This window comes from Ranitomeya imitator, chromosome 8 (assembly GCF_032444005.1).
Source record: "Ranitomeya imitator isolate aRanImi1 chromosome 8, aRanImi1.pri, whole genome shotgun sequence".
Classification (NCBI taxonomy): Eukaryota; Metazoa; Chordata; class Amphibia; order Anura; family Dendrobatidae; genus Ranitomeya; species Ranitomeya imitator.
The window spans coordinates 161436491-161464131 of record NC_091289.1 but is presented as its reverse complement, the minus strand read 5'-3'; the positions used below and the strand labels follow the sequence as shown (position 1 = coordinate 161464131).

The window sequence follows — 27641 nt, the reverse complement described above, 5'->3', positions numbered from 1 at the left end:
CTGACGTGGCCTAGCAGGAGATGTAAGAGGTCGCTTGCCGGACCTCTCCCGCTGCCCGAACGGTGATCCGGATATATTGGAGGTGCCGCCGAACACCAAATACCGGTGGAGGAGATCCTGAGTAGCCGGGGAGCGGGGAGAATCAGCGGTGCTGTACAAGGATGATGCGCAAGAGGCAGAAAGAGCCCGGGATGGCGGGAAGCACGCGCTCCCAAGATGGCGCCGAAAGTGCAGTGGAAGAGGCAGCAAAGGCAAGCGCTGCTTATCAGAAGCGGCTGGAGGTAATCGCAAAGCTGGAAAAGTTTGCGAGGACAGAGGAGGCAGGACAGCTGATGCAAGGAGCCGGTGGAGAGGTGACAGGAGAGCAGGTGAGTGAGCAGGCTGAGGCAACGGAAAAGGTGATGGTGTGCGGCTCCCCCATATCACCCACCATAGGATCAACTATAAGTGATACTTCACGGGCTGATATAGCTGAGCTGACCCCTCAATATGCTGCACAATGGGTGACTGTGTGCGCTGATGGGGCTGCGGAGCCGACCCTGAGGGATATATTTTCTGCAGTGCTATTCTGCAAGACTGTATTGACAACCCTAGCTGTCCGGGTAGATGACCTGAAGGTAGAAGTTGCCTTTTTTCACTCTGATATGCATAAAATGGAGGGGAGAGTTGAACTGTTGGAGGAACGTGTGGGAGGTGCGGAGGACCAGATCGCTGAACTGGTAAAACAAGAGAAAAAATATGTCCAACGCATTTCGGAGTTGGAACTTAAAATTGACGATTTGGAAAACCGTTCGCGCAGGAAGAACTTGAGAATTATTGGTGTGCCTGAAAAAGCAGAAGGAAATAACCCCACTGATTTTATTTAGACATGGCTGAAAACAATGGTCGGAGGGGACAGTCTTACTAAACTATTTGCGGTCGAAAGAGCCCATCGGGTGCCGTCCAGACCTCTGCCCCCTGGTTCCGCTCCAAGGACCTTTCTGGCCAAAATCCTGAACTACAGAGACCGAGATATTCTGTTGAGAAAGGCTAGGAATATGGAGGAGTTAACCATTGATGGCAACCAAATTTCCATATACCCTGATTATTTTACAATTGTGTAGAAGCTTAGGATGTGTTGGCATATGCAACAGATTGGGACTTATTATAGGTGAAAGGAGGACTATATACTAACCAGACAGCAGATGGCGATAGTGTGTAAAGTTATATACTTGCTGTAATGTGGGGAGGGAAGCTCTCAGTGGTTGGTTGCTTTCTTACTTTCGGTTTTGCTTTTCTTCATGAATGTGTTGTCTTCAGTGCACGGGACTGTGTGACACTGAATTGTATCTCATGTTTATCCAGTATGAAGTAAATACTGTTTACTCAAGATATCTTGCTGATTGAAGATTTCCTAAGGGTACCGTCACACAGTGGCATTTTGATCGCTATGACGGCACGATCCGTGACGCTCCAGCATCGTAACAATATCGCTCCAGCGTCGTAGACTGCTGTCACACTTTGCAATGTACGACGCTGGAGCGATAATTTCATGACGTATGTGCGATGTAGAAGCCGTTGGTTACTATGCGCACATCGTATACAATATCGTGCACACCTTTGTTACACCATGCGATCATGCCGCCACAGCGGGACACTAGACGACGAAAGAAAGTTTCAAACGATCTGCTACGACGTACGATTCTCAGCGGGGTCCCTGATCGCAGTAGCGTGTCAGACACAGCGAGATCGCTGGAACGTCACGGATATATCGCTGGAACGTCACGAATCGTGCCGTCGTAGCAATCAAAATGCCACTGTGTGACGGTACCCTAAGTACAGCGGTGACTGCAAGAAGACGCACTCTGCAACAGGTTATGGGCCCAGATAACCCCAGACATCCCAGACACCCCCAGGCACCCCAGACACTACAGGTCTGCACTACAAGCTCAGGCAGAAGGATCCTGGTTTATAGCCCAGATAACGGAGCACACAGATAAGCTCTGTAAACAGAAGGAACTAAATCCAGATACAGAGTGACAGAAGAATTCACCATCCCAGGAGCTGGATATAATTGCAGAGAATTCACAGGACATACAGGAGAATATCTTCAGTACAACTCTCTAAACAAGTAAGACTATATAAAGATGATGAGTAACACAGAACTGAAATTTACAGTAGCTAAACTGAATAGTGAAAATGATCAGTTATGGAAATTCAAAGTAGAGATGTTGTTATCTAAGGATGATCTATGGGAAGTAATTGTTACAGCAAGACTAGATCAAGATAATCAGACATGGGATAAGAAGGATATACAAGAGAGAGCCACCATTAGCTTATTAGTGGATGATGCTCAATTAATACATATAAGAAATGAAGAAACAGCTAAGGGAATGTGGGAAGCATTAAGAAAACTATATGAAAGACCTAGCTTGAATCACAAGTTGTTTTTATTAAGAAAGCTGTACAGTATGAGATTGAGTGCAAATGACGATATGCAGAAGCACATATTCTCAATGATGGAAGTGATATCACAGCTAAGATCTATTGGTGAAGATATTAAAGGGAACCTGTCACCCCGTTTTTTGAGATTGAGCTATAAATACTGTTAAATAGGGCCTGCGCTGTGTGTTCCTATAGTGTATGTAGTGTACCCCGATTCCCCACCTATGCTGAGAAATAACTTACCAAAGTCGCCGTTTTCGCCTGTCAATCAGGCTGGTCAGGTCGGCAGGGCGTGGTGACATCGCTGGTTCTTCCTCAGCTTTACGTTGGTGGCGTAGTGGCGAACAAGCAGCGCGCGATCTGCGCTGTCATCCCTTTCGTCGGTGGGGGCGGCCATCTTCCTGGGGCCGCGCGTGCGCAGATCGAGTGCTCTGCTGCACGGGGCTTCAGGAAAATGGCCGCGGGATGCCGCGCGTGCGCATTAGAGATCGCGGCGGCCATTTTCCCAAAGCCGAGTTTGCATCTCGGCTTTGGGAAAATGGCCGCCGCGATCTCTAATGCGCACGCGCGGCATCCCGCGGCCATTTTCCTGAAGCCCCGTGCAGCAGAGCACTCGATCTGCGCACGCGCGGCCCCAGGAAGATGGCCGCCCCCACCGACGAAAGGGATGACAGCGCAGATCGCGCGCTGCTTGTTCACCACTACGCCACCAACGTAAAGCTGAGGAAGAACCAGCGATGTCACCACGCCCTCCCGACCTGACCAGCCTGATTGACAGGCGAAAACGGCGACTTTGGTAAGTTATTTCTCAGCATAGGTGGGGAATCGGGGTACACTACATACACTATAGGAACACACAGCGCAGGCCCTATTTAACAGTATTTATAGCTCAATCTCAAAAAACGGGGTGACAGGTTCCCTTTAAAGAAAGTCATGTAGCAGCTATATTGTTGTGCAGTTTACCAGATTCATATACAGCCTTGATAAATGCCCTTGAGACGAGACCAGAAACTGACATTAGATTACATTAGATTTTGTGAAAACAAGACTAATAGATGAATATCAGAGAAGAAAAGAACAAAGAAATGATTCTTCTACTGAAAAGGACAGTGAAAATGCTCTTAAAGCTACAGAATTCCAAAAACCCTATAATAAAGAGACAAGAGAATGCTTCAGATGTAAGAAAAAAGGTCATTTAAAGAAAGACTGTACCATATGGAAAGCAGAACAACATAAATTACAACATAAAAAGCATACAGAGAAAGTAAAAAACACAATTTCCGATTCATCTGAGAATAATTGGAATGGCACATTTAAAGTAACAGACAAGAAATCATCACTTGGTTGGTTTATTGATTCAGGAGCAACGAGTCATATGACAAGTGACAAGAATTTCTTTACTGATCTTGATTTAGATAAGAAAGAAGCCATTTATCTCGCAGATGGAAGCAAAATAACCGCAGAAGGTATCGGACAAGGTATGCTAAATTGTTCAAACAAGTTCGGGCAAGATTCAAAGATACTTGTACAAGATGTGTTGTATGTTCCAAAATTGGAAGGCGGATTATTATCTGTGAAACGTTTAACAGCAAAAGGACTTACAGTGAAATTCAAAGACAATGAGTGTGCAATTATTGCAGGAAACAAGGTGATAACCAAAGTCAAGGCAGATGAACAATTATATCATTTTGACACACCAAAGGAACAGATGAAGGTATGTACACATGATCACAAAAACTGTATTCACATGTGGCATAGACGTCTAGGACATAGACACCCTGACAGTATAAGGGAACTACAGAGAAAAGAATTGACAAAAGATTTAAAGATATCAGATTGCTCAATTACCATAAGATGTGATTGTTGTATAAAATCCAAAGCCACAAGGATATCTATTCCAAAAGAAAGTGAGATGAAAAGCGAAAGACCACTTGATTTGGTGCATACTGACGTATGTGGACCCATGAAAGTGACTACATCAGGAGGCAATAGATACATGTTGACTTTTATAGACGATTACTCAAGATACACAGTCACATACTTAATTAAAAACAAAAGTGAAGTTTTTGATAAACTTGTAGACTATGTAACAAGATCAAGTAACAAATTTCAAAGGAAGCCAATTGTCATCAGAAGTGATAATGGAGGTGAATTTACAAGTCACAGAATAGAAGACTACTTAAGACAAAATGAGATAGAACACCAGAAAACGGTTCCATACACACCTGAACAAAATGGAGTAGCAGAAAGGAAAAACAGAACTCTAACAGAGATGATAAGATGTATGCTGACGGATTCCAAACTACCAGAGAAATATTGGGGTGAAGCAGCAATGACAGCTACTTATCTACAGAACCGACTTTTTTCCAGAAAACTGACGAAAACTCCATATGAACTGTGGCAAGGTATGAAACCAAGTGTCAATCATTTAAAAGTTTTTGGATGTAAAGTTTTCATATTCATTCCAACAGAAAAACGTTCCAAACTTCAAAACAGATCCATGGAAGGAATATTTGTTGGATATAGTGCAAATTGCAAAGGATACAGAATCCTAGATCCCAAAACAGACAGAGTTACAGTGAGTAACAGTGTGACATTCATTGAAGATTTAAATGAAGACATTATGATTTCAGTTGAAACAAAAAATGAGAAAACCAATAATGACACAACTGAAGAAATATCTGATGAGAAAGAAGCAGAAGTTAATGAAGAACAAAATACTGAAAGTGAAGAATCACAACTACAAACAGACACAGAACGAAGACGTTCAATGAGAGAGAACAAAGGAAAACCACCGAAACGTCTCTCATACAAGACAAGCACAAGAAAAATCTATGAGCCTACTTCTTGGGAAGAAATATCTAAACTGCCTGTTGGAGAAGACTATGATGAGACATTTGCTCCATTTGTCAAACACACTATCTTCAACAGAAGCAGAATATGTTGCCGCAGCACACGCGAGTCAAGAAGTACTGTGGTTAAGACAATTGTTGACAGAATTAGGACAACCACAGTTGGCACCAACAAAACTAAAAGAGGACAATCAAGGATGTCTTGTTCTTGCTCAGATGGAAAGAGTCAATCCAAGAACCAAGCATATTGATGTGAAATATCATTTCTTGAGAGATCATCAGGAACAAGGAGTCTTGAAGTTAGAGTACTGTCCTACTGAAGAAATGACAGCAGACATTTTCACGAAGGCGTTGAATGCTGATAAACATCAGAGACTAATAAAAAAGTTGGGTTTGATTGAATAAGTCCTTACTGTTGAGAAAGGGAGTTGGCATATGCAACAGATTGGGACTTATTATAGGTGAAAGGAGGACTATATACTAACCAGACAGCAGATGGCGATAGTGTGTAAAGTTATATACTTGCTGTAATGTGGGGAGGGAAGCTCTCAGTGGTTGGTTGCTTTCTTACTTTCGGTTTTGCTTTTCTTCATGAATGTGTTGTCTTCAGTGCACGGACTGTGTGACACTGAATTGTATCTCATGTTTATCCAGTATGAAGTAAATACTGTTTACTCAAGATATCTTGCTGATTGAAGCTTTCCTAAGTACAGCGGTGACTGCAAGAAGACGCACTCTGCAACAGGATGAAGTTCAGAGAGGTTAAAAGAAGCCTACGTGAACTGGGCCTGGCCTATTTCATGCTTTATCCGGCTAAATTATGTGTGGTGGCCATGGAAAGGGTCCACTTTTTTCAAAGCCCTGAGGAAGTGTCACATTGGTTGGATCTGAATGCTAAACGAATTGGAGCAGAGAGGATCGGCTGAGGAAGACCCTGTGCGGTTTTCTGGCAATTGTTTTAAGTTGGCGGAATTGACTGAGTCTATGGTTTATTGTGATATGTTATTATGGGAATCTGTTACGTATGTCATATGCGCCATGGTTGTGATCGGCGGCGCAGCTGTTTCTTATATTGTTTCAAATGGGCAGGGGGGGGGGGGACGACGACTGAGGGATAGTGGATAATCTATTATTTGTTGGTTTCGGCTTCTAAGCCACTGCTGGGATTGCGATAGTGCGTTCCCCTTTCTCATACAGAGAGGGAGTAGGAGTTTATACATTGAGTGCGTATAACCTTCCGAGGGAAGGGAAGTGGGAGGGTGGGGTTACTTTGAAATAATGAAGACTTGGGGGATGGTTGGGGGTAGGCGGGTTAAGTTTAGGGGGGATAAGGGAGACCAAAGGAAGGAAGAGTAGTTTTACTGTTGTGCAACATGATGGGAGGTAGAGTTAAAATTTTGAGTTGGAACATTAGGGGCCTATCGAATGATACAAAGCGTATGGCAATTTTGCAATATATTTTGAAACAGAGACCCTCGCTGATATACCTGCAAGAAACCCATTTAGTTAAAGAAAAACTGGATATATTGCATAAAAGATGGGTGAGGAAGGCGTATCATGCGACATTCTCAGCCTATGCTAGAGGGGTGTCAATCCTTGTGCACACAAGCATACTGTTCGAGGAGATGGAAGTGGTGATAGATAGAGATGGTCAATATATATTTCTGGTGTGTAAAATATTTGCTAGACTGTTGTGTGTTGTGTCGGTGTATATTCTTCCACCATACTCGGGGAAAAAATTACAGGAAATCTTAAATATATCAGGCAGGTGGGGGGGTTCCATTGCTCATAATAGGAGACGTTAATATAATTATTAGTGACCACTGGGATAAGGGGCAACATGCTTTGTTGAGGAAGGAAGGGAATGAGACACATAATATTGACACATACTGTTTTTCATGTTACTCAGCGACATATGGTTCTCTATCCCGTATCGATTTGGCTCTGAGTAATGAAGGAATGGACAGGCTGGTGCGGGAGGTGGAATATATGCCTAGAGTAGTGTCGGATCACAGTCCGTTGGTAGTGACACTGCAAATTGAAGGCCCTGGGGAGAATGCAAAGATGGGTTGGAAAATTAACCCCTTCTGGCAACAACTCCTTAACATGGAAAAGATTGGGGAAGAGATAAGGGAATTTTTTAAAATTAATGACAATAGTGAAGCAAAGCATGTGGTTTGGGATACCATGAAGGCCTATTTGAGGGGGATATTATTCAGAGAAGTATCTAGGCACAAGACACGAACAAGGGAATCTGACAAAGTGGTATTGGAGGAATTAAGGGTAGCGGAGGCTACATTGAGTGACCTGCGCTCACAAGACACTATCAATCGTATCAATGGTATGAAGGTGGCTCAGGATGAGGTGAACAAACAAATTACATTTACACAAAGCAGAGAGGGCGAGAGCCTTTCAAAGGGAGGTTTCTAGAAGAGGCAAATTTGCCTAGACTAGATGATGAGGATAGGGATTGGTTGGATAGGCCGCTTACAGTAGAGGAATTGGAAGGAGCCTTGACGTCCATAGCGGGGGGGAAGGCTCCGGGGGCTGACAGCATCCCTGCAGAAGTCTACGGTAGCCTTACTGAGGAACTGTTAACTCAGTTACTGGGGGTCTTTGAAGAGTCCCTGGAGAGGGGAATATTGCCTGCGTCTATGAGGGAGGCCATTATTGTAGTCATCCCTAAAACTGACAAAAATCCACGGCTGCCGGAGTCCTACAGACCAATATCACTCCTAACAGCAGACGTCAAGATTTTGGATAAGGCCTTGGCGAACAGACTGACCCGGGTGATAGAAAAAGTGGTTCATTCGGACCAATCGGGCTTTATGCCTAATAAATCCACGGCCATCAACTTGAGAAGGCCATTTCTCAATATGCAAATACCGGCAGATAACGCTAGAAGGAGAGTGGTAGTTTCCCTCGATGCACATAAGGCCTTCGATAGTGTAGAATGGCATTACTTGTGGTCGGTGCTGAGTCGCTGTGGGTTTGGGCCAGTCTTTATATCATGGGTGAGATTACTATATTCCTCTCCAGTGGCTAAGATTAAAGAGAATTATGTACTATCAGACAGTTTTCAACTGTTTTGAAGTACACGACAGGGGTTCCCGTTGTCCCCGTTGCTATTTGCCCTAGCAGTGGAGCCACTAGCAGAAGTTATTATTAGGTCACAGACAGTAAAGGGTTTTGTGTATGGGAAAATGGAGGAGAAAATTGCTCTGTATGCCAATGACATCTTGCTCTTTCTTGAGAGCCCTGGGGAGCCTTTAAGAAATGTAGTATCATTAATTTAAGGATTTGGGCAAATATCAGGGCTGACTATCAATTGGGATAAATCGTGTATTCTGCAGGTAGATAGAGACACTGATTGTACAAGGGAGGTGGAAGAAGGCCTAAATTAAGGGTGGTTTCACAATTTAAATATCTAGGGATCCATATAACTCTCCCCTTGCCAAAATTTGAGGAGCTTAATTTTGAGCCATTAATAAGCTGCATTTATCGGTGGTGGGTAGAGTGAATCTCCTCACGATGGTTGTAATGCTACAGGTATTATATATTTTGCATAATTCTCCAGTATGGATCCCATTGAGCAGATTCCGCAGACTAAGATCATTATTCGGAGAGCTAGTGTGGGGTAGGAAGAGTCCGAGAATTAAACAAGAAATACTGCAGAAACCTAAAGACGAAGGAGGGTTTGCCCTACCTATCCCCTGGTTATATTTTTTGTCTGCACAGAGCCAACACCTTAGGGGATGGGGCTTGTTAAATCAAAACACAAAGTATTTTGTTATATGAGTGGATACCATTTATTGTGCTCAATAAAAATGTATCGGATTAAAAAAAAAAAAAGGATGAGGACCACCGATTGACAACTTCGGACGACTGACCTGGCCACTAGACTAGGGTGAATGGACTTCCCAGTATCTAATACTCAAGAACCTGCGACGCTCAAAAGATAGGTCTACTATTTAGGTTTTTAGAATTTGCCCTTTCCAGGATAAATTAGACTGTTTGTTAGCGCTCCAGCAAATCATATTCCTGTAGAGACAAGTCACATATTACACTTATTTTGGAGCCATTTCCATGGAGAGGCAACTGCATGCGTTTCAGTCAGTCTGTTAAAGAGAACCGGTCTGCGGGAATATCCATGTTAAACTAAAGGTATGGGCAGAATGGCATTGGCATAATGATACATACCTTCAGTGTAAAAAGCTGCAGCCTGGTTTTAATTAAATCATGATAAATTTCAGTTTCTGCAGTGCTTCAGGGAGGGACTGTAGGTAGGGTATTTGGTTCAGAAGGCTCAGTCACGGCCCCATCGGTGCATTCATCATCTTATTTAACCCCTTTATGACCTTGGATGTATAGGTATGTCCAAGGTCGCCTCACCCTGTTTGCTGTGGTCCCAGGCGTTGAGCCCGCAACTTTTCCAGCACATGTCAGCCGATTTGATTAGCTGACATGCCCCTAACAGGTGCGGGAGGAATCAGCTGTTAACATGTTAAATGCCGCTGTCAATCTTTGACAGCGGCATTTAATATCGCGCAGGAAGCTTGCAACAAACCCCGTCCATAGGCACCTATGTCACATGACCGCAGGTCGCTGACGGGTTGGCATGACAACACAGGATCTGCAGGAGACCCCTGTGGTTGTTATCGCCAGATAGTTGAGCGGTGTCCACTGGCCGGCACTCATAGCAAGTGAGCATTTCTGCTACACTGAGCAGGGCTGAAGCCCTGCCGTGTATAGCACAAGCAATCATAAGATCACAGCTTCTAGTCTCCCATGAAGACTATTGAGGCTAGTAAAAAAACTAAGTTTTTAAAAAAAAAAAAAAAAAAAAAATATATATATATATATATATATATATATATATATATATATATATATATATATATATATATATATATAAAAAAAATATATATATATATAAACATTTAAATCACCCCCCCTATTCACCGCATTCAAAATAACAAAAAATGTACACATTTGGTATCACTGGGTTCAGAATCGTCATAATTCAATATAGAAAAATAATTAATCCGATTGGTAAACTGTGGAACGAAAAAAAAAATCAAAAACGCCAGAATAGTTTTTTTTGGTAGCTGCAACATTGCATTAAAATGCAATAACTGGCGATTGCATCTACACCAAAATAGTGGAAATAAAAAAGTCAGGTGAGTAAGCAAAAAGTAAGCCCTCACCCAGCCCCAGATCACAAAAATGGCGACTTTTTGCAAAAACAGAAAACAAACAAAAAACAGCAACACAACTTTGGATTTTTTTTCACTACTTAACAAAACATGTATAGGTTATTTTTTATTTATCTACAAACTTGTAATGACCTGGAGAATCATAATGACAGGTCAGTTTCAGTTTTAGCATTTGGTGAAAAAAAAAATTGTGGATTGGTTTTCAATTGCATCACATGGATTTTTTTTCTTCAGTTATCCAGTACACTATATGGTAAAACCAATGGTGTCATTCAAAATTACAACTCGTCACTAGCGATGAGCGAGTGTACTAGTCGCACGGGTTTTCACTAGCACGCTCGGGTGACCTCCGAGTATTTATGACTGCTTGGAGATTAAGTTTTCATCCCGGCAGCTGAATGATTTACAGCTATTAGCCAGCCTGATTACATGTGGGGATTCCCTAGCAAACAGGCAACCCCCACATGTACTGAGCCTGGCTAATAGCTGTAAATCATTCAGCTGCCGTGATGAAAATTAAATCTCCGAACACTAACAAATACTCAGAGGTCACCAGAGCAATGAGAACACTGACTCATCACTACTCGTCACGCAAGAAACAAGCCCTTACATGGCCATATAGACAGAAAAATAATAAAGATATGGCTTTGGGAAAAAGGGGAGCAAAAAAACAAAAAGCAAAAACCTAAGGTGGTGAAGGGGTTTCATTTTGAGCAGGCACCATCCTACCTGTGGGCGGCACTCTCGCAGATACAGCTGGTGGCGGTCTACAAGAAAATGGTGCCAACGCATGCGCAGATCGACTAGGCTGCAGATTTTTACACTAAAATGTATTGAATCAGTATGACAGCGTCATTCTGCCCATACCTTTAGTTTAACATTGATATTCCTGATGACAGGTTCCCAATTAAACTAATTCACTACTATTGTTACAAGTTTGACTACGCATTAGTCTGAACCTATAGTTTAGCAATGGCCATTCCAATTCCTTTCCTATTCATTCCATCATCCTCTTTTTTTGGTCTTGTTTGGGAATATTAGTGTTGCCCTGCAAGTCGAGGAAGACCCCCGCAATAACACACAGAGGCACTGGTGGGGTCTGTATGTTTCTGCATGTTAATCTCATTAGCGGTGCCATATGGACCATATATACAGACAGTGCTTTGCCTCCCAGCATCAGTGGTTTTATCATGATCAGGAATAGTGGTAGACATCACTGGAGACATGAGGTCCTTGTGATCTTATGGCTGTAATAGTTCACATTTTCATGCATTTTGGAAACTTCTGAATAAAATGACCTTAGAATTCCTGTTAATTTGATAGATTTGTCGACTATTTCGGCTTACAAAAGACACATGCAGAATTCTTCATTATTGGCTTCCTTTAATGTTAATAAATTGATAGGTTAAATAAGAAATAATAATAGAAGCCCAAAAATAATAAAATATGGAAGCAGTCACCAAGCTTTGTACTGTACATGCAAAATGAAGCGGGGAGAAAAAAATGGAATGCATAAAACAAAAAAATAATGTGATTAACATCTAATTTTCTTATGTGACACATACTCTAGTCTGTAATACAGGCTCTTGCGGGGGGATCTCGTGAGGATCTGCTCTTCTGCTTTCACTCTGCTCTGAAGTTTCTTGGGATACGTCTTGCGCTACATATGAAGATTGGTTTAGGTAGTGCATAAATGGATTATGCATCTGTAAAGGAAGAAAAAGCAACATCTCAGGTGTTAATTCAGCACTTATGAGTCATGTACTGTAATTATAAGATTGATCAGGTTTCAAAGAGGTATATGTCAAAATGTATTACATGTACAAGAGTTATTTATTTATATAGCACCATTGATTCCATGGTGCTGTACATGAGAAAGGGTTACATCAAAACACAAACATCACTTAAGGCCCCGTCACACTTAGCGACGCTACAGCGATCCCGACAACGATACGACCTGTCAGGGATCGTTGCTGCGTCGCTATGTGGTCGCTGGTGAGATGTCAAACTGTGAGATCTCCCCAACGACGCAGCAGCGATGCGTGTTGTGAATTCTGTGGCTGAATTCACTCCTGTGGTCACAAGTGGTATTGCAGCCTCTGGGCTTCCTCCCTCAGGTGTTTTGGTGAGCTCGTTGGCTGCCTTGCTATTTAACTCCACCTGAGTCTGTCTTCCTTGCTCCTTGTCAATGTTCCAGTGTTGGATCTGAGCTACTGCATCTTTCCTGTGGCCTGCTGCTCTGCTAGATAAGTGTTAGGGTATGTTCACACGTTCAGGATTTCCATCCTTTTTTTTTCAGGACAGTTTTTTTTAAAAAACTGCAGCTCTTGGCAGAAAACGCAGGTCCTTTTTTTGTCCTTTTTTGATGCTTTTTTTATCCTTTTTTTATGCAGTTTTCTATGCAGAGACTGTGTGTTTCCTAGGAAGCTTTTTAGGGCTAAAATGGCTGAAAATACCCTAACCCTACCCCTACCCCTAACCCTACCCCTATTCTAACCTTAGTGAAAAAGAAAAAAAAAATTCTTAATTTTTTTATTGTCCCTACCAATGGGGGTGACAAAGTGGGGGGGGGGGGTGTCATTAACTATTTTTTTATTTTGATCACTGAGATAGGTTATATCTCAGTGATCAAAATGCACTTTGGAGCGAATCTGCCGGCCGGCAGATTCGGCGGGCGCACTGCGCATGCGCCCGCCATTTTGCAAGATGGCGGTGCCCAGGGAGAAGACGGCCGGACGGACACCGGGTAAGTATAAGGGGGGGAGATTAGGGCACGGGGGGGCATCGGAGCACTGGGGGGGCATCGGAGCACGGGGGGGGCATCGGAGCACGGGGGGGGCGGGATCGGAGCACGGGGGGCAGCCACACTCCGCCCACGCACTTCCGCCCGCTCCCCCGCACTTCCTGCTGCAGCGGTTCTGCACATCAAATCGCAGTAAAACCCGCAGATATATTTTTGATCTGCGGGTTTTACTGCGATTTTGACCTCACAATGGAGGTCTATGGGTGCAGAACCGCTGCGGTTCAGGAAAAAGAAGTGACATGCTCCTTCTTTTTTGCCGCAGCTATTCTGCGCGGCTTTTTAAACGAAATTACGGACCATGTGCACAGCAGTGACTGTTTTCCATAGGGTTACATTGTTATGTACCCTGCATGGAAAACTGCTGCGGAACCGCAGCGGCAATACCACTGCGGTTCCGCAGTAAAAAACGCACTGTGTGAACATGGCCTTACTTTGTTTTTGTTTCCGTTTTTTCTGTCCAGCTGTGCTATTCTCTTTTGCTGGAAGCTCTGAGACGCAAAGGGTGCACCGCCGTGCCGTTAGTTCGGCACGGTGGGTCTTTTTGCCCCCCTTTGCGTGGTTCTGCTTTAGGGTTTTTTGTAGACTGCATAGTTCTCTTTGCTATCCTCGCTCTGTCTAGAATATCGGGCCTCACTTTGCTGAATCTATTTCATTCCTACGTTTTGTCTTTTCATCTTGCTAACAGTCATTATATGTGGGGGGCTGCCTATTCCTTTGGGGTATTTCTCTGAGGCAAGTCAGGCTTGTATTTCTATCTTCAGGCTAGTCAGCTCCTCAGGCAGTGCCGAGTTGCATAGGTAGTGTTAGGCGCAATCCACTGCTGCTTTTAGTTGTGTGAGGATAGGTTCAGGTATTGCAGTCTGCAGAGATTCCACGTCTCAGAGCTTGTTCTATTGTTTTTGGGTTATTGCCATATCACTGTATGTGCGCTGATTACTGCACACTGTGTTGCCTGATAGCACAGCATAACAGTACAAGGAGCCCAAACCAATGATTCTCAATAGAGGGAAAAAAGAAGTCCTGACATCATTTTTTTTTCCTCAGCTCTGTCTTCAGTTTTTTTTTTTCCCCCTAGACATTAGAGTGCTTCAGGACACAGCTGTGGACATGGATATTCAGGCTCTGTGCTCCTCAATGGATAATCTCGTTATAAATGTACAAAAGATTCAAGATACAATTGATCAGAAATCTATGCTAGAACCAAGAATTCCTATTTCTGATTTGTTTTTTTGGTGACAGAACTAAGTTCCTGAGCTTCAAAAATAATTGTAAGCTATTTCTGGCCTTGAAACCTCATTCTTCTGGTAATCCTATTCAACAGGTTTTGATTATTATTTCTTTTTTGCGCGGCGACCCACAGGACTGGGCGTTTTCTCTTGCGCCAGGAGACCCTGCATTGAGTAATGTTGATGCGTTTTTCCAGGCGCTTGGATTGCTTTACGATGAGCCTAATTCAGTGGATCAGGCTGAGAAAAATTTGCTGGCTTTATGCCAGGGTCAGGATGATGTAGAAGTATATTGTCAGAAATTTAGGAAGTGGTCAGTACTCACTCTGTGGAATGAATCTGCACTGGCGGCTTGGTTCAGAAAGGGTCTCTCTGAAGCTCTTAAGGATGTCATGGTGGGATTTCCTATGCCTGCTGGTTTGAATGAGTCTATGTCCTTGGCCATTCAGATCGGTCGTCGCTTGCGCGAGCGTAAATCTGTGCACCATCTGGCGGTATTGTCTGAGAGTAAACCTGAGCCTATGCAGTGCGACAGGACTATGACTAAAGTTGAACGGCAAGAACACAGACGTCTGAACAGGCTGTGTTTCTACTGTGGTGATTCCACTCATGCTATTTCTAATTGTCCTAAGCGCACTAGGCGGTTCGATAGCTCTGCCGTCATTGGTACTGTACAGTCCAAATTCCTTCTGTCCATTACCTTGATATGCTCTTTGTCATCGTATTCTGTCATGGCGTTTGTGGATTCAGGCGCTGCCCTGAATCTGATGGATTTGGATTATGCTAAACGTTGTGGATTTTTCTTGGAGCCTTTGCGGTGTCCTATTCCGTTGAGAGGAATTGATGCTACACCTTTGGCCAAGAATAAGCCTCAGTACTGGGCCCAGCTGACCATGTGCATGGCTCCTGCACATCAGGAAGTTATTCGCTTTCTGGTACTGCATAATCTGCATGATGTGGTCGTGTTGGGGTTGCCATGGCTACAAACCCATAATCCAGTATTAGATTGGAACTCTATGTCGGTAACCAGCTGGGGTTGTCAGGGGGTACATGGTGATGTTCCATTTTTGTCTATTTCGTCATCCATTCCTTCTGACATCCCAGAGTTCTTGTCTGACTTTCAGGATGTATTTGAAGAGCCCAAGTCTGATGCCCTACCTCCGCATAGGAATTGTGATTGTGCTATCAATTTGATTCCTGGTAGTAAATTCCCTAAGGGTCGTTTATTTAATTTGTCCGTGCCTGAACACACCGCTATGCGCAGTTATGTGAAAGAATCCCTGGAGAAGGGACATATTCGCCCATCGTCATCACCATTGGGAGCAGGGTTCTTTTTTGTAGCCAAAAAGGATGGTTCGCTAAGACCGTGTATTGATTACCGCCTTCTTAATAAGATCACTGTTAAGTTTCAGTATCCCTTGCCATTGATATCTGACTTGTTTGCTCGGATTAAGGGGGCTAGTTGGTTTACTAAGATTGATCTTCGTGGTGCGTATAATCTGGTGAGAATCAGGCAGGGAGATGAATGGAAAACGGCATTTAATACGCCCGAGGGTCATTTTGAATATCTGGTGATGCCGTTCGGACTTGCCAATGCTCTATCTGTTTTTCAGTCTTTTATGCATGACATTTTCCGTGAGTATCTGGATAAATTCCTGATTGTTTACTTGGATGACATTTTGATCTTCTCTGATGATTGGGAGTCTCATGTGAAGCAAGTCAGAATGGTTTTCCAGGTACTGCGTGCTAATTCCTTGTTTGTGAAGGGATCAAAGTGTCTCTTCGGTGTGCAGAAAGTTTCATTTTTGGGGTTCATCTTTTCCCCTTCTACTATCGAGATGGATCCGGTTAAGGTCCAGGCCATCCAGGATTGGACTCAGCCGACATCTCTGAAAAGTCTGCAGAAATTCCTGGGCTTTGCTAATTTTTATCGTCGCTTCATCTGTAATTTTTCTAGCATTGCCAGACCATTGACCGATTTGACCAAGAAGGGTGCTGATTTGGTTAATTGGTCTTCTGCTGCCGTGGAAGCTTTTCTGGAGTTGAAGCGTCGTTTTTGCTGTGCCCCTGTGTTGTGTCAACCAGATGTTTCTCTTCCGTTCCAGGTCGAGGTTGATGCTTCTGAGATTGGAGCAGGGGCGGTTTTGTCACAGAGAGGTTCTGGTTGCTCAGTGTTGAAACCATGTGCTTTCTTTTCCAGGAAATTTTCTGCTGCTGAGCGTAATTATGATGTGGGCAACCGAGAGTTGCTGGCCATGAAGTGGGCATTCGAGGAGTGGCGTCATTGGCTTGAGGGAGCTAAGCATCGCGTGGTGGTATTGACTGATCATAAGAATCTTACTTATCTCGAGTCTGCCAAGCGCTTGAATCCTAGACAGGCCCGTTGGTCGTTATTTTTTGCTCGTTTTGATTTTGTGATTTCGTACCTTCCGGGCTCTAAAAATGTGAAGGCGGATGCTCTGTCTAGGAGTTTTGTGCCCGACTCTCCGGGGTTATCTGAGCCGGCGAGTATCCTCAAGGAAGGAGTCATTGTGTCTGCCATCTCTCCTGATTTGCGGAGAGTGTTGCAGAAATTTCAGGCTAATAAACCTGATCGTTGTCCGTATAGGATTTCTGAGATTCTCAATCCGGTGTCTTTTCGTCTGACCCTCCCAGACTCCTTTTCCATACATAATGTATTCCATAGGTCGTTGTTGAGAAGATACGTGGCACCTATGGTTCCATCTGTGGAGCCTCCTGCCCCTGTTTTGGTGGAGGGGGAATTGGAGTATATTGTGGAGAAAATTTTGGATTCTCATGTCTCTAGACGGAAACTCCAGTATCTGGTCAAATGGAAGGGTTATGCTCAGGAGGATAATTCCTGGGTTTTTGCCTCTGATGTCCATGCCCCAGATCTTGTTCATGCCTTTCATGTGGCTCATCCTGGTCGGCCTGGGGGTTCTGGTGAGGGTTCAGTGACCCCTCCTCAAGGGGGGGGTACTGTTGTGAATTCTGTGGCTGAATTCACTCCTGTGGTCACAAGTGGTATTGCAGCCTCTGGGCTTCCTCCCTCAGGTGTTTTGGTGAGCTCGTTGGCTGCCTTGCTATTTAACTCCACCTGAGTCTGTCTTCCTTGCTCCTTGTCAATGTTCCAGTGTTGGATCTGAGCTACTGCATCTTTCCTGTGGCCTGCTGCTCTGCTAGATAAGTGTTACTTTGTTTTTGTTTCCGTTTTTTCTGTCCAGCTGTGCTATTCTCTTTTGCTGGAAGCTCTGAGACGCAAAGGGTGCACCGCCGTGCCGTTAGTTCGGCACGGTGGGTCTTTTTGCCCCCCTTTGCTTGGTTCTGCTTTAGGGTTTTTTGTAGACTGCATAGTTCTCTTTGCTATCCTCGCTCTGTCTAGAATATCGGGCCTCACTTTGCTGAATCTATTTCATTCCTACGTTTTGTCTTTTCATCTTGCTAACAGTCATTATATGTGGGGGGCTGCCTATTCCTTTGGGGTATTTCTCTGAGGCAAGTCAGGCTTGTATTTCTATCTTCAGGCTAGTCAGCTCCTCAGGCAGTGCCGAGTTGCATAGGTAGTGTTAGGCGCAATCCACTGGTGCTTTTAGTTGTGTGAGGATAGGTTCAGGTATTGCAGTCTGCAGAGATTCCACGTCTCAGAGCTTGTTCTATTGTTTTTGGGTTATTGCCATATCACTGTATGTGCGCTGATTACTGCACACTGTGTTGCCTGATAGCACAGCATAACAGATGCGGCGACCTGTACGATGTCACATGGCAGCTATTTCATGACGATTAACAGACCTCAATGAGGGACGTCCTGTCATGAGGTCGTTGGTAAGGTGTCAAACACAGCGATGTGTGCTACCCAGCGGGACCTCAACGATCAAAAAATGGTCCAGGCCATTCCGACACGACCAGATATCTCACAGCAGGGGCCTGGTCGCTGCTACGTGTCACACATAGCGAGATTGCTACTGAGGTCGCTGTTGCGTCACAAAACTTGTGACTCAGCAGCGATCTCGCTAGCGATCTCGCTTTGTGTGACGGGGGCTTTACAGTAAGCAAACCAACAATGACAGACTGATACAGAGGGAAGAGGACCCTGCCCTTGTGGGCTTACATTCTGCAGGATGGTGGGGAAGGAGACAATAGGACAGAGTGGGGGGGGGGGGGGGGGTCGGGTCGGGGGAAATGCAGCAGCCTGTACAGCTTTGTTTTCGAGATTGCACTGAAAACATTTATCTTTGGAGAAACTCTTTTGATTTACACAGTGGCATTGGGATTATGTGTTCCCCATATTTGGACATTGTGACTGTTCACATTACTGCTTAAGTGGAAGGTTGCTTCGTCACTGAACACTGCTGGGAAGCGAATTCTTCATCTTCCAATGCTGCCTGACAAAGTGCACATAATTCATATCAGATGTCGAGGTCGGCTGGCCATAAATGTTGCCATAGTGGTATGTGATATGGTGTCTGGTGCAGTCGGCTGAGGAAAGCCAAGTTCAGGACTTGCTCAACTTATTGATTTCTGTGTGCAAAGATCTCTCGAGCCCTCTCCACTGCTTCCCTGTAACATTTGGTCGTCCGAGTCTTTTACGTTTACACAAGCATCCTGTATCCTTAAATTTTCCATAGCGCTGCATCATGCTCTGGTGAGCAGGTGGGTCACTTTCATACCGTCTTCAGAACGCTCGCTGCAAGGTAACAAGTGTTTTACACTACTCATACTAAAACACTTTCTCTTGCATAGTCACCATTTTGGGATCTGGTGCCACCCTGCCACCTGAGGAGTCACAAGCGAGCCTGTACACACCAGTTAAAAACTCTGAGATATGACCTTTCAATAGGTTATACAGGTAGTCCTCGACTTACGCCGTAGATGCGTTCTTATGCAGCGTTGCAAACCGAATTTCGATGTAAGTCGGACCATACATTCATACAGTACTGTACCATAATAACAGTACAGTACTGCAAACACTTAGCCTATCCAAACACCTATCCTAACACATAATTAGGGTGTTATGGCGTGCAGGAGACTCGTTTTCCTCGTGTAACCGGGTACAGTGTACAGTAATGGACTCTATTCTTTCGATGTTGCATGTAGTTCGACTTACGACGCAAAACCATGTAAGTCGGAATGAGGTGTCGTATAAAGCGTTGTAACCACGAAACGATGTAACTCGAGACCGTTGTAACCCGAGGACTAACTGTATTTACAAACGGGTGAAATGTACAGCTCTGGCAAAAATTAAGAGACCACTGCAAAATTTTCAGTTTCTCTGATTTTTCTCTTTATAGGTATATTTTAGCGTAAAATGTAAATTATTTTATTCTAGAAACTACTGACATGTCTCCAAAGTTCCAAGCAATACATTTTGTATTTATTTTCTGAAAATGAGAAATGGTCACAATAACCAAAAAATGCATTGCTTGCAGACCTCAAATAATGCCAAAAAAACAAGTTCATAATAATTTAGAAGCAACAATACTAATGTTTTAACTCGGGAAAAGTTCAGAAATCAATATTTTGTGGAATAACCATGATTTTTATTCACAGCTTTCATGCGTTTTGGCATACTTTCCACCAGTCTTTCACACTGCTTTTAGGTGACTTTATGCCACTCCTGGTACAAAAATTTAAGCAGTTCGACTTTGTGTGATGGCTTGTGACTATCCATCTTCCTCTTGATTACATTCCAGAGGTTTTCAATAGGGTTCAGGTCTGGAGATTGGGCTGGCCATGGCAGGGTTTTGATGTGGTGGTCCTTCATCCACACCTTGATTGACCTAGCTGTGTGTAGTATTGTCCTGCTGGAAATAAACAGTCCCCAGAGTTGGGGAACATTGCCTGAGCAGAAAGAATCAACTGTTTTTCCAGGATAACCTTGTATGCGGCTTGATTCATACGTTGTTCACAAAGATTAACCTGCCCAATTACAGCCTTGCTGAAGCATCCCCAGATCATCACCGATCCTCCACCAAATTTTACAGTGGGTGCAAGACACTGTGGCTTGTACGCCTCTCCAGGTCTCCATCTAATCATTAGATGACCAGGTGTTGGGCAAAGCTGAAAATTACTCATCAAAGAAGATTACCTTACTCCAGTCCTTTGTGGTGCAATCCTTATGGTCTTTGGCAAACGTCAGCCTGGCTCTCCTTTGCTTCTCATTGATGAAAGGCTTTTTTCTAGCTTTACATGATTTGAGTCCTGCCTCTTGCCGTGCACTTCACCCCAGCTGCCATTTGCCATTCCTTTTGTAGGTCACTTGATGTCATCTTGGGATTGCTGAGTGACATTCGAATAAAATGCCTGTCATCCCGGTCAGTGGAGAGTCGCTTTCGCACTCACTCTGCCAGTCTGTAGCTTTGTTGTCCCTAATATCTGCTGCTTGACCTTGTTGTAGAGGACTGTGGTCTTAGAAATTTTAAGGATGGAGGCAACATGATGCTCACTGTGTCCCTCTGCTGGTAAAGCTAGAATTGAGCCCTTCTTTTCTTCACTCAAGACTTTTCTTTTTAACTCCTCTGGCATGGTTAAAAGTTATTTTTTCATACCTATTACTTTTGGGATATTACTAGCACTTGTTTTGCCATCTAACTTGTCCTATTGCAAGAGGATTGTGAACACCACAGCAGTGTTTTTTATACTTTCCTTCATTAAATAAGATTTGGTTCAGGTGTCCTGGGTTCGAATCCCACCCAGGACAACATCTGCAAAGAGTTTGTATGTTCTCTCCGTGTTTGCGTGGGTTTCCTCCGGGCACTCCGGTTTCCTCCCACGTTCCAAAGACATACTGATAGGGAATTTAGATTGTGAGCCCCATCGGGGACAGTGGTGATAATGTCTGTAAAGCGCTGCGGAATATGTTAGCGCTATATAAAAATAAAGATTATCATTATTATCACCTAATCAAAAGCACATTAAGTAGAATGAGGTGAACTTTGGTTGGAATTCAACGGACACTGGAATGGAATGGCTGTCAGACATGTAGAGAAGCTGATTTTTATAAAACTGTGCAGTGGTTTCCTAATTTTTGCAAGAGCTGTATATCTTTGCAGTAATATGAATGCAATACCTGATGAATCTTTTATAATCACCCTGTAGTTATCCTTTTCATATAAAACTGTACTGCCACTGATAATTCACAGCTTCCTTCAATCTTTAATATTGTATGTTTTATATTTTAGTTTCAAATCAATAGAAGATATGAAGAGGGGTGAAATACAGAAAAATGACCAATATGTGGCACTGCAACACAGCTAGGTCAGTATAGCTTAACATAAAACATACATGGTACAGGCTCATGGGAATGTATAGTATAAGATGTTAGACAGCCGAGTCAGGCATAGCTTATAAGTATTAAGTAGAATAGTATCATGTACAACTTGGAATAAGCTGCGTGCACATAACCTAAATTTGGTATTGTCGTAATCGTACTGACCTGAAGAATCATGTTTCCCGGTCATTTGACTGCACAATGAATGCCGTGAAAAAAGAACCCCCCACACACTATTTCAACCCATTTTCCCCTGTTTTTCAGTACATTGTATTGTAAAATGAATGGTGTAATTCAAAAACTACAACTCATCCAGCAAAAATAAAAGTCCCCAGCAATATATACAAACAGCACTATCAACTGAAAAACAAAAATTTTAAATAAAAAGAGGAAAAGAAAGCGCAAAAATGAAATATATCCGGTTACTTTAAGGGATCACTTAAGCTGGCTGTACACATGCAATAACTTTAAAAGGGGTGGTTCGAAATCAGCATTTATTTTAATCCTAAATGCCTATCTACTGCCATTATCTAATCCCTTTCCTAATATACTTTAATTAAAAAGTCATCCCTAACCACTTCCGCACTACTCTGCTTATTTATTTTTTAAACCCGCTTCCTGTTTGACACTTCGTTTGAATATCCCAGGGCATTTTGGGATAGTCAAACGAGCTGTCATCAGGGGGCAGAAGCTGCGGTAACAGTCGCGTCTGCCCCCACCCTGAAGTGAAGCATCATCAGTGATGTCACTTGCAGAGGCCAGGCTGGTCTCTGGTAGCCGAATTCTCTCCTTACAATGCACATTGACAGTGCACTCCTGTTGGTTCGTCTCTTCCCATCAGAGCCGGTGAGGGAGCACATGAGCTCTGTGCAATGAGAAGAATATTGCGCAGTGATAAGATCCTATTGAGCATGCATTGGAATCGATAACTGATGCATGATCAGTAGAGCAGGGACTAGCCCAGCCCCTGAAACTCGAGGTCACTAATGACCCTTAGTTTCAGAGTGGGGATAGTGACTGCGAGTCGTTTGACTATCCCAGCATGCACTAGTGATACTCAAATGGAGCATCAAACAGGAAGTAGGTAAAAAAACAAAATTGTACACACACACACACATTATATATATATATATATATATATATATATATATATATATATATATATATACATACATATATATTTTTTTATCTATTCCTGTTTGATGCTCCATTTCAGAATCACTAGTGCATGCTGGGATATATACGTATACATGTTAGAGTGACGAGGAAACGATAGGGCATTTTTGATTAACATATTGCAAGAGATTACATTACGACCTTAATAGACAGAAATTTAGGATTTAAAGAATGTTAATTTCAGACAACTCCATTAAGATCACTGCTAATTTACCCAATTCATCATAAAATTCATGCTATTTCAACTGTAAGAGCACACATGCTTATTTCAAGGGGTAGAAGGATCTCTTTTGCAGAAGCCTATTGTATTTATTTGGCGAACAAAGGATTGACCATGTCAAGATCCGAAATATTCAGGGTTTTTACCCCCTTTGCCATCTGAGATCAATCGTGAACCCCTGTAGACAATAGGCCAATTCTGCCAAACTGGCAGGTTCAAGTGACTTTTTGCTTAATATGCTTGGCCAGCTTTCCAAATGATACACTGAAAAATTACATCCATGTGAAAGTACCCTGAAGGATATTTTATTTAACATGCTTAAATGGGGTCTCAGAGAAATGTAATAAAATAAAACATTGAAATATTACAAATTTTTACTAAATACGCTACCTTTATTTAGAAAAAAGGTAAGCTTTATATAGCCAAAGAAGAAATGAGGAATACAGCTCAACAAGGTAGTGAAAAAAACGTCTTTCTTTATTCACTTGAAAATACCGTATATTCAGTGGAGGATAAAAACATCAGCAATTACAAAGGATAAAAAGCGATATCATTTGTAATTGCTGATGTTTTTATCCTCCACTGAATATAGGGTATTTTCAAGTGAATAAAGAAAGAAGTTTTTTTCACTACCTCGTTGAGCTGGATTCCTCATTTCTTCTTTGTCTACGCCCTGACACAGCGGCTCCATGCTCCGAGTCTCCAAGGATGTCGATCATGGTGAGCTGGACTTTGTTCGAAGCTTTATATAGCGCACTCTCATGACTTTAAATATGTCGGCACACATGATACATTTACTTACAAGTAACCTGACTCTCACTTGCCTTGTAAAACATAGGCTCTTGGGTTGGGCTCGCAAGTCCTTTATCCACCAAAACTTCGTTCAGGTATATGTCCTTATCAGTTGAGGTATCGCAAAGTAACAGGCACAACTGGTCTAACACATACTGTACTACCACGCCAACCAGCGGGCCACGTGCACACTGCCTTTGGAAACTCTTAATGGCTTCAACTGACCATTGATCCTAAAAGAAAACATAAAACTTTTTACTTGTGAAAAACAAAGAAAAAGCCTGGATAAAATGTCTGCAAAATTATTTACCGCCACAGGCTTCAAGTAAGGCAATGTACATGGCACGGCCTGGGCTGGTAATTTCATGTAGCAGGCTCTGGAACATTACAGAAATAAAAAAGACAACACAAGAACAATAAAATGAGAAGAGGAAATAACGCATCATAATACAGGATGTCAACTCATATCAGTGCTAAGGCTAGTTTCACACTAGCGTTCCCCTGATGTGTGGCGGGCTGCAGACTTCCTCCGTGAAGCCCCGCCCTCGGCCGCACCTCCCCGCATGCGACCTGCGTACCTATATTTAACATTAGGTACGCAGGTCGTGCAGCTGTATGCGGATGGTGCCACATGCATCGTTTTGACGATGCGGCAACCAGCGGAGACGCAGCCATGTAGCATTTTTTTTTCCCGCATCATCAAAACGACGCATGCTGCACCATCTGCTTACAGCCGCACGACCTGCGTACCTAATGTTAAATATAGGTACGCAGGTCGCATGCGGGCCGCATACAGATGTAGGCGGAGATAACAGCGGAAGTGCAGCCGAGGGCGGGGCTTCACGGAGGAAGTCCACAACCCGCCGCACATCAGGGGAACGCTAGTGTGAAACTAGCCTAAGGAAAAACTCATGAATATTATATTGTATTAGTAAGAACTGTGTCAAAAATCTTACTTACATGTAGATTCAGCAGTGCAGGACCGTACACATGATAGAGCAAATAGATCCAAAGTGGAAGTCAATATGATGAAAAACAAGTAGTATTTACCGCAAATAAAATCTCAAAGTACAGCAGTTTTCGGGAGCCGCTTTATCAAATGTACAGAGACATGCAGAACAAAGTTACTATTGTTGCTTAACCCCGTCCCCACCGGGCGTTCTTCCGGTTTTGTTTTTTCTCCGCGTGTGTCAAAGACAGAGATTCGACATAAGATGTACCAGTATGCCATATGTCGAGAAGGAGTAATATGCAATATATAGATGGGACCAAAACGTACATATAAAGTCAAAGACATCCCCTAACAAAGCAAGTGTAAATGAATCTTAAAAACAGCTCGGTAAGTATTGGATAGTGACTTTTGGTTGTTATATCTATTGACTATGCCCATGTACAGTTGTGGCCAAAAGTATTGGCACCCCTGCAATTCTGTCAGATGATAGTACTAAGTTTCTTCCTGAAAATGAGTGCAAACACAAATTCTTTGGTATTATTATCTTCATTTAATTTGTCTTAAATGAAAAAACACAAAAAGAATTGTCCTAAAGCCAAATTGGATATAATTCCACACCAAAAATAAAAAAGGGGGTGGACAAAAGTATTGGCACTGTCGAAAAATCATGTGATGCTTCTCTAATTTGTGTAACTAACATCACCTGTAACTTACCTGTGGCTGGTACTAACTGGTGTTGGCAATAACTAAATCACACTTGCAGCCAGTTGACATGGATTAAAGTTGACTCAACCTCTGTCCTGTGTCCTTGTGTGTACCACATTGAGCATGGAGAATAGAAGACAAAAGAACTGTCTGAGGACTTGAGAAACCAAATTGTGAGGAAGCATGAGCAATCTCAAGGCTACAAGTCCATCTCCAAAGACCGGAATGTTCCTGTGTCTACCGTGCGCAGTGTCATCAAGAAGTTTAAAGCCCATGGCACTGTGGCTAATCTCCCTAGATGTGGACGGAAAAGAAAAATTGACAAGAGATTTCAACGCAAGATTGTGCGGATGTTGGATAAAGAACCTCGACTAACATCCAAACAAGTTCAAGCTGCCTTGAAGTCCGAGGGTACAACAGTGTCAACCCGTACTATCCGTCGGCGTTTGAAAGAAAAGGGACTGTATGGTAGGAGACCCATGAAGACCCCACTTCTTACCCCGAGACATAAAAAAGCCAGGCTGGAGTTTGCTAAAACTTACCTGAAAAAGCCTAAAACGTTTTGGAAGAATGTTCTCTGGTCAGATGAGAAAAAAGTAGTGCTTTTTGGGCAAAGACATCAACATAGAGTTTACAGGAGAAAAAAAAAAGAGGCATTCAAAGAAAAGAACACGGTCCCTTCAGTCAAACATGGTGGAGGTTCCCTGATGTTTGGGGGTTGCTTTGCTGCCTCTGGCACTGGACTGCTTGACCTTGTGAATGGCATTATGAAGTCTGAAAACTACCAACAAATTTTGCAGCATCATGTAGGGCCCAGTGTGAGAAAGCTGTGTCTCCCTCAGAGGTCATGGGTCTTCCAGCAGGACAATGACCCAAGACACACTTCAAAAAGCACTGGAAAATGGTTTGAGAGAAAGCACTGGAGACTTCTAAGGTGGCCAGCAATGAGTCCAGACCTGAATCCCATAGAACACCTTTGGAGAGATCTAAAAATGGCAGTTTGGAGAAGGCACCCTTCAAATATCAGGGACCTGGAGCAGTTTACCAAAGAAGAATGAAGAAGAATGGTCTAAAATTCCAGCAGAGCATTGTAAGAAACTCATTGATGGTTACCGGAAGCGGTTGGTCGCAGTTATTTTGGCTAAAGGTTGTGCAACCAAGTATTAGGCTGAGGGTGCCAATAGTTTTCTCTGGCCCATTTTTGGAGTTTTGTGTGAAATGATCAATGTTTTGCTTTTTGCTTCATTCTCTTTTGTGTTTTTTCATTTAAGACAAATTAAATGAAGATAATACCAAAGAATTTGTGATTGCAATCATTTTCAGGAAGTAACTGAGTATTATCTGACAGAATTGCAGGGGTGTCAATTTTTTTGGCCACAACTGTATATACGATACATGCAGCAGTGACTGACTATTATCCTCCTGGAACAAAGGCCAGGTGATAGCAATTAGTTTAAAAGGTCTTCCATCTATACACCTGCTAGATCCCCTTCTTCTCTTGTGTAGTTATCATATATAATCAAGGTACCTTCACACAACGATTTTGTTAACGATATCGTTGCTTTTTGTGACGTAGCAACGATATCGTTAACGAAATCGTTATGCGTGACAGCGACCAACGATCAGGCCCCTGCTTGGAGATCGTTGGTCGCTGGGAATGATCAGGACCTTTTTTTTGGTCGCTGATCACCCGCTGTCATCGCTGGATCGGCGTGTGTGACGCTGATCCAGCGATGTGTTCACTGGTAACCAGGGTAAATATCGGGTTACTAAGCGCAGGGCCGCGCTTTGTAACCCGATGTTTACCCTGGTTACCATTGTAAAAGTTAAAAAAAACAGACTGTACATACTCACATTCCGGTGTCTGTCACGTCCCCCGGCGTCAGCTTCCCGCACTGACTATCAGCGCCGGCCGGCTGTAAAGCAGAGCACAGCGGTGACGTCACCATTGTGCTCTGCTTTACGGCCGGCCGGCGCTGACACAGTGCAGGGAAGCCGACGCCGGGGG

General features: G+C 43.2%; 1 protein-coding gene and 1 long non-coding RNA gene across 2 annotated transcripts in view; one reads left to right on the top strand and one right to left on the bottom strand.

The window, feature by feature from the left end:
• TDRD5 (tudor domain containing 5) overlaps positions 1-27641 on the bottom strand; it is a 119732-nt gene that overhangs the window by 4325 nt on the left and 87766 nt on the right. Inside the window, exons 11-13 of the mRNA XM_069737701.1 lie at positions 24287-24353; positions 24009-24209; positions 12058-12198 (exon numbers count right to left, since the gene is read on the bottom strand). Of these exons, the coding sequence (XP_069593802.1) occupies positions 12058-12198; positions 24009-24209; positions 24287-24353 (409 nt within the window). The remainder of the gene's footprint in view (positions 1-12057; positions 12199-24008; positions 24210-24286; positions 24354-27641) is intronic.
• On the top strand, positions 2088-25243 carry LOC138648194 (uncharacterized). Its single transcript, XR_011315085.1, has 3 exons — positions 2088-2110; positions 21700-21775; positions 25173-25243. It is a non-coding gene; the product is annotated as an uncharacterized lncRNA (long non-coding RNA).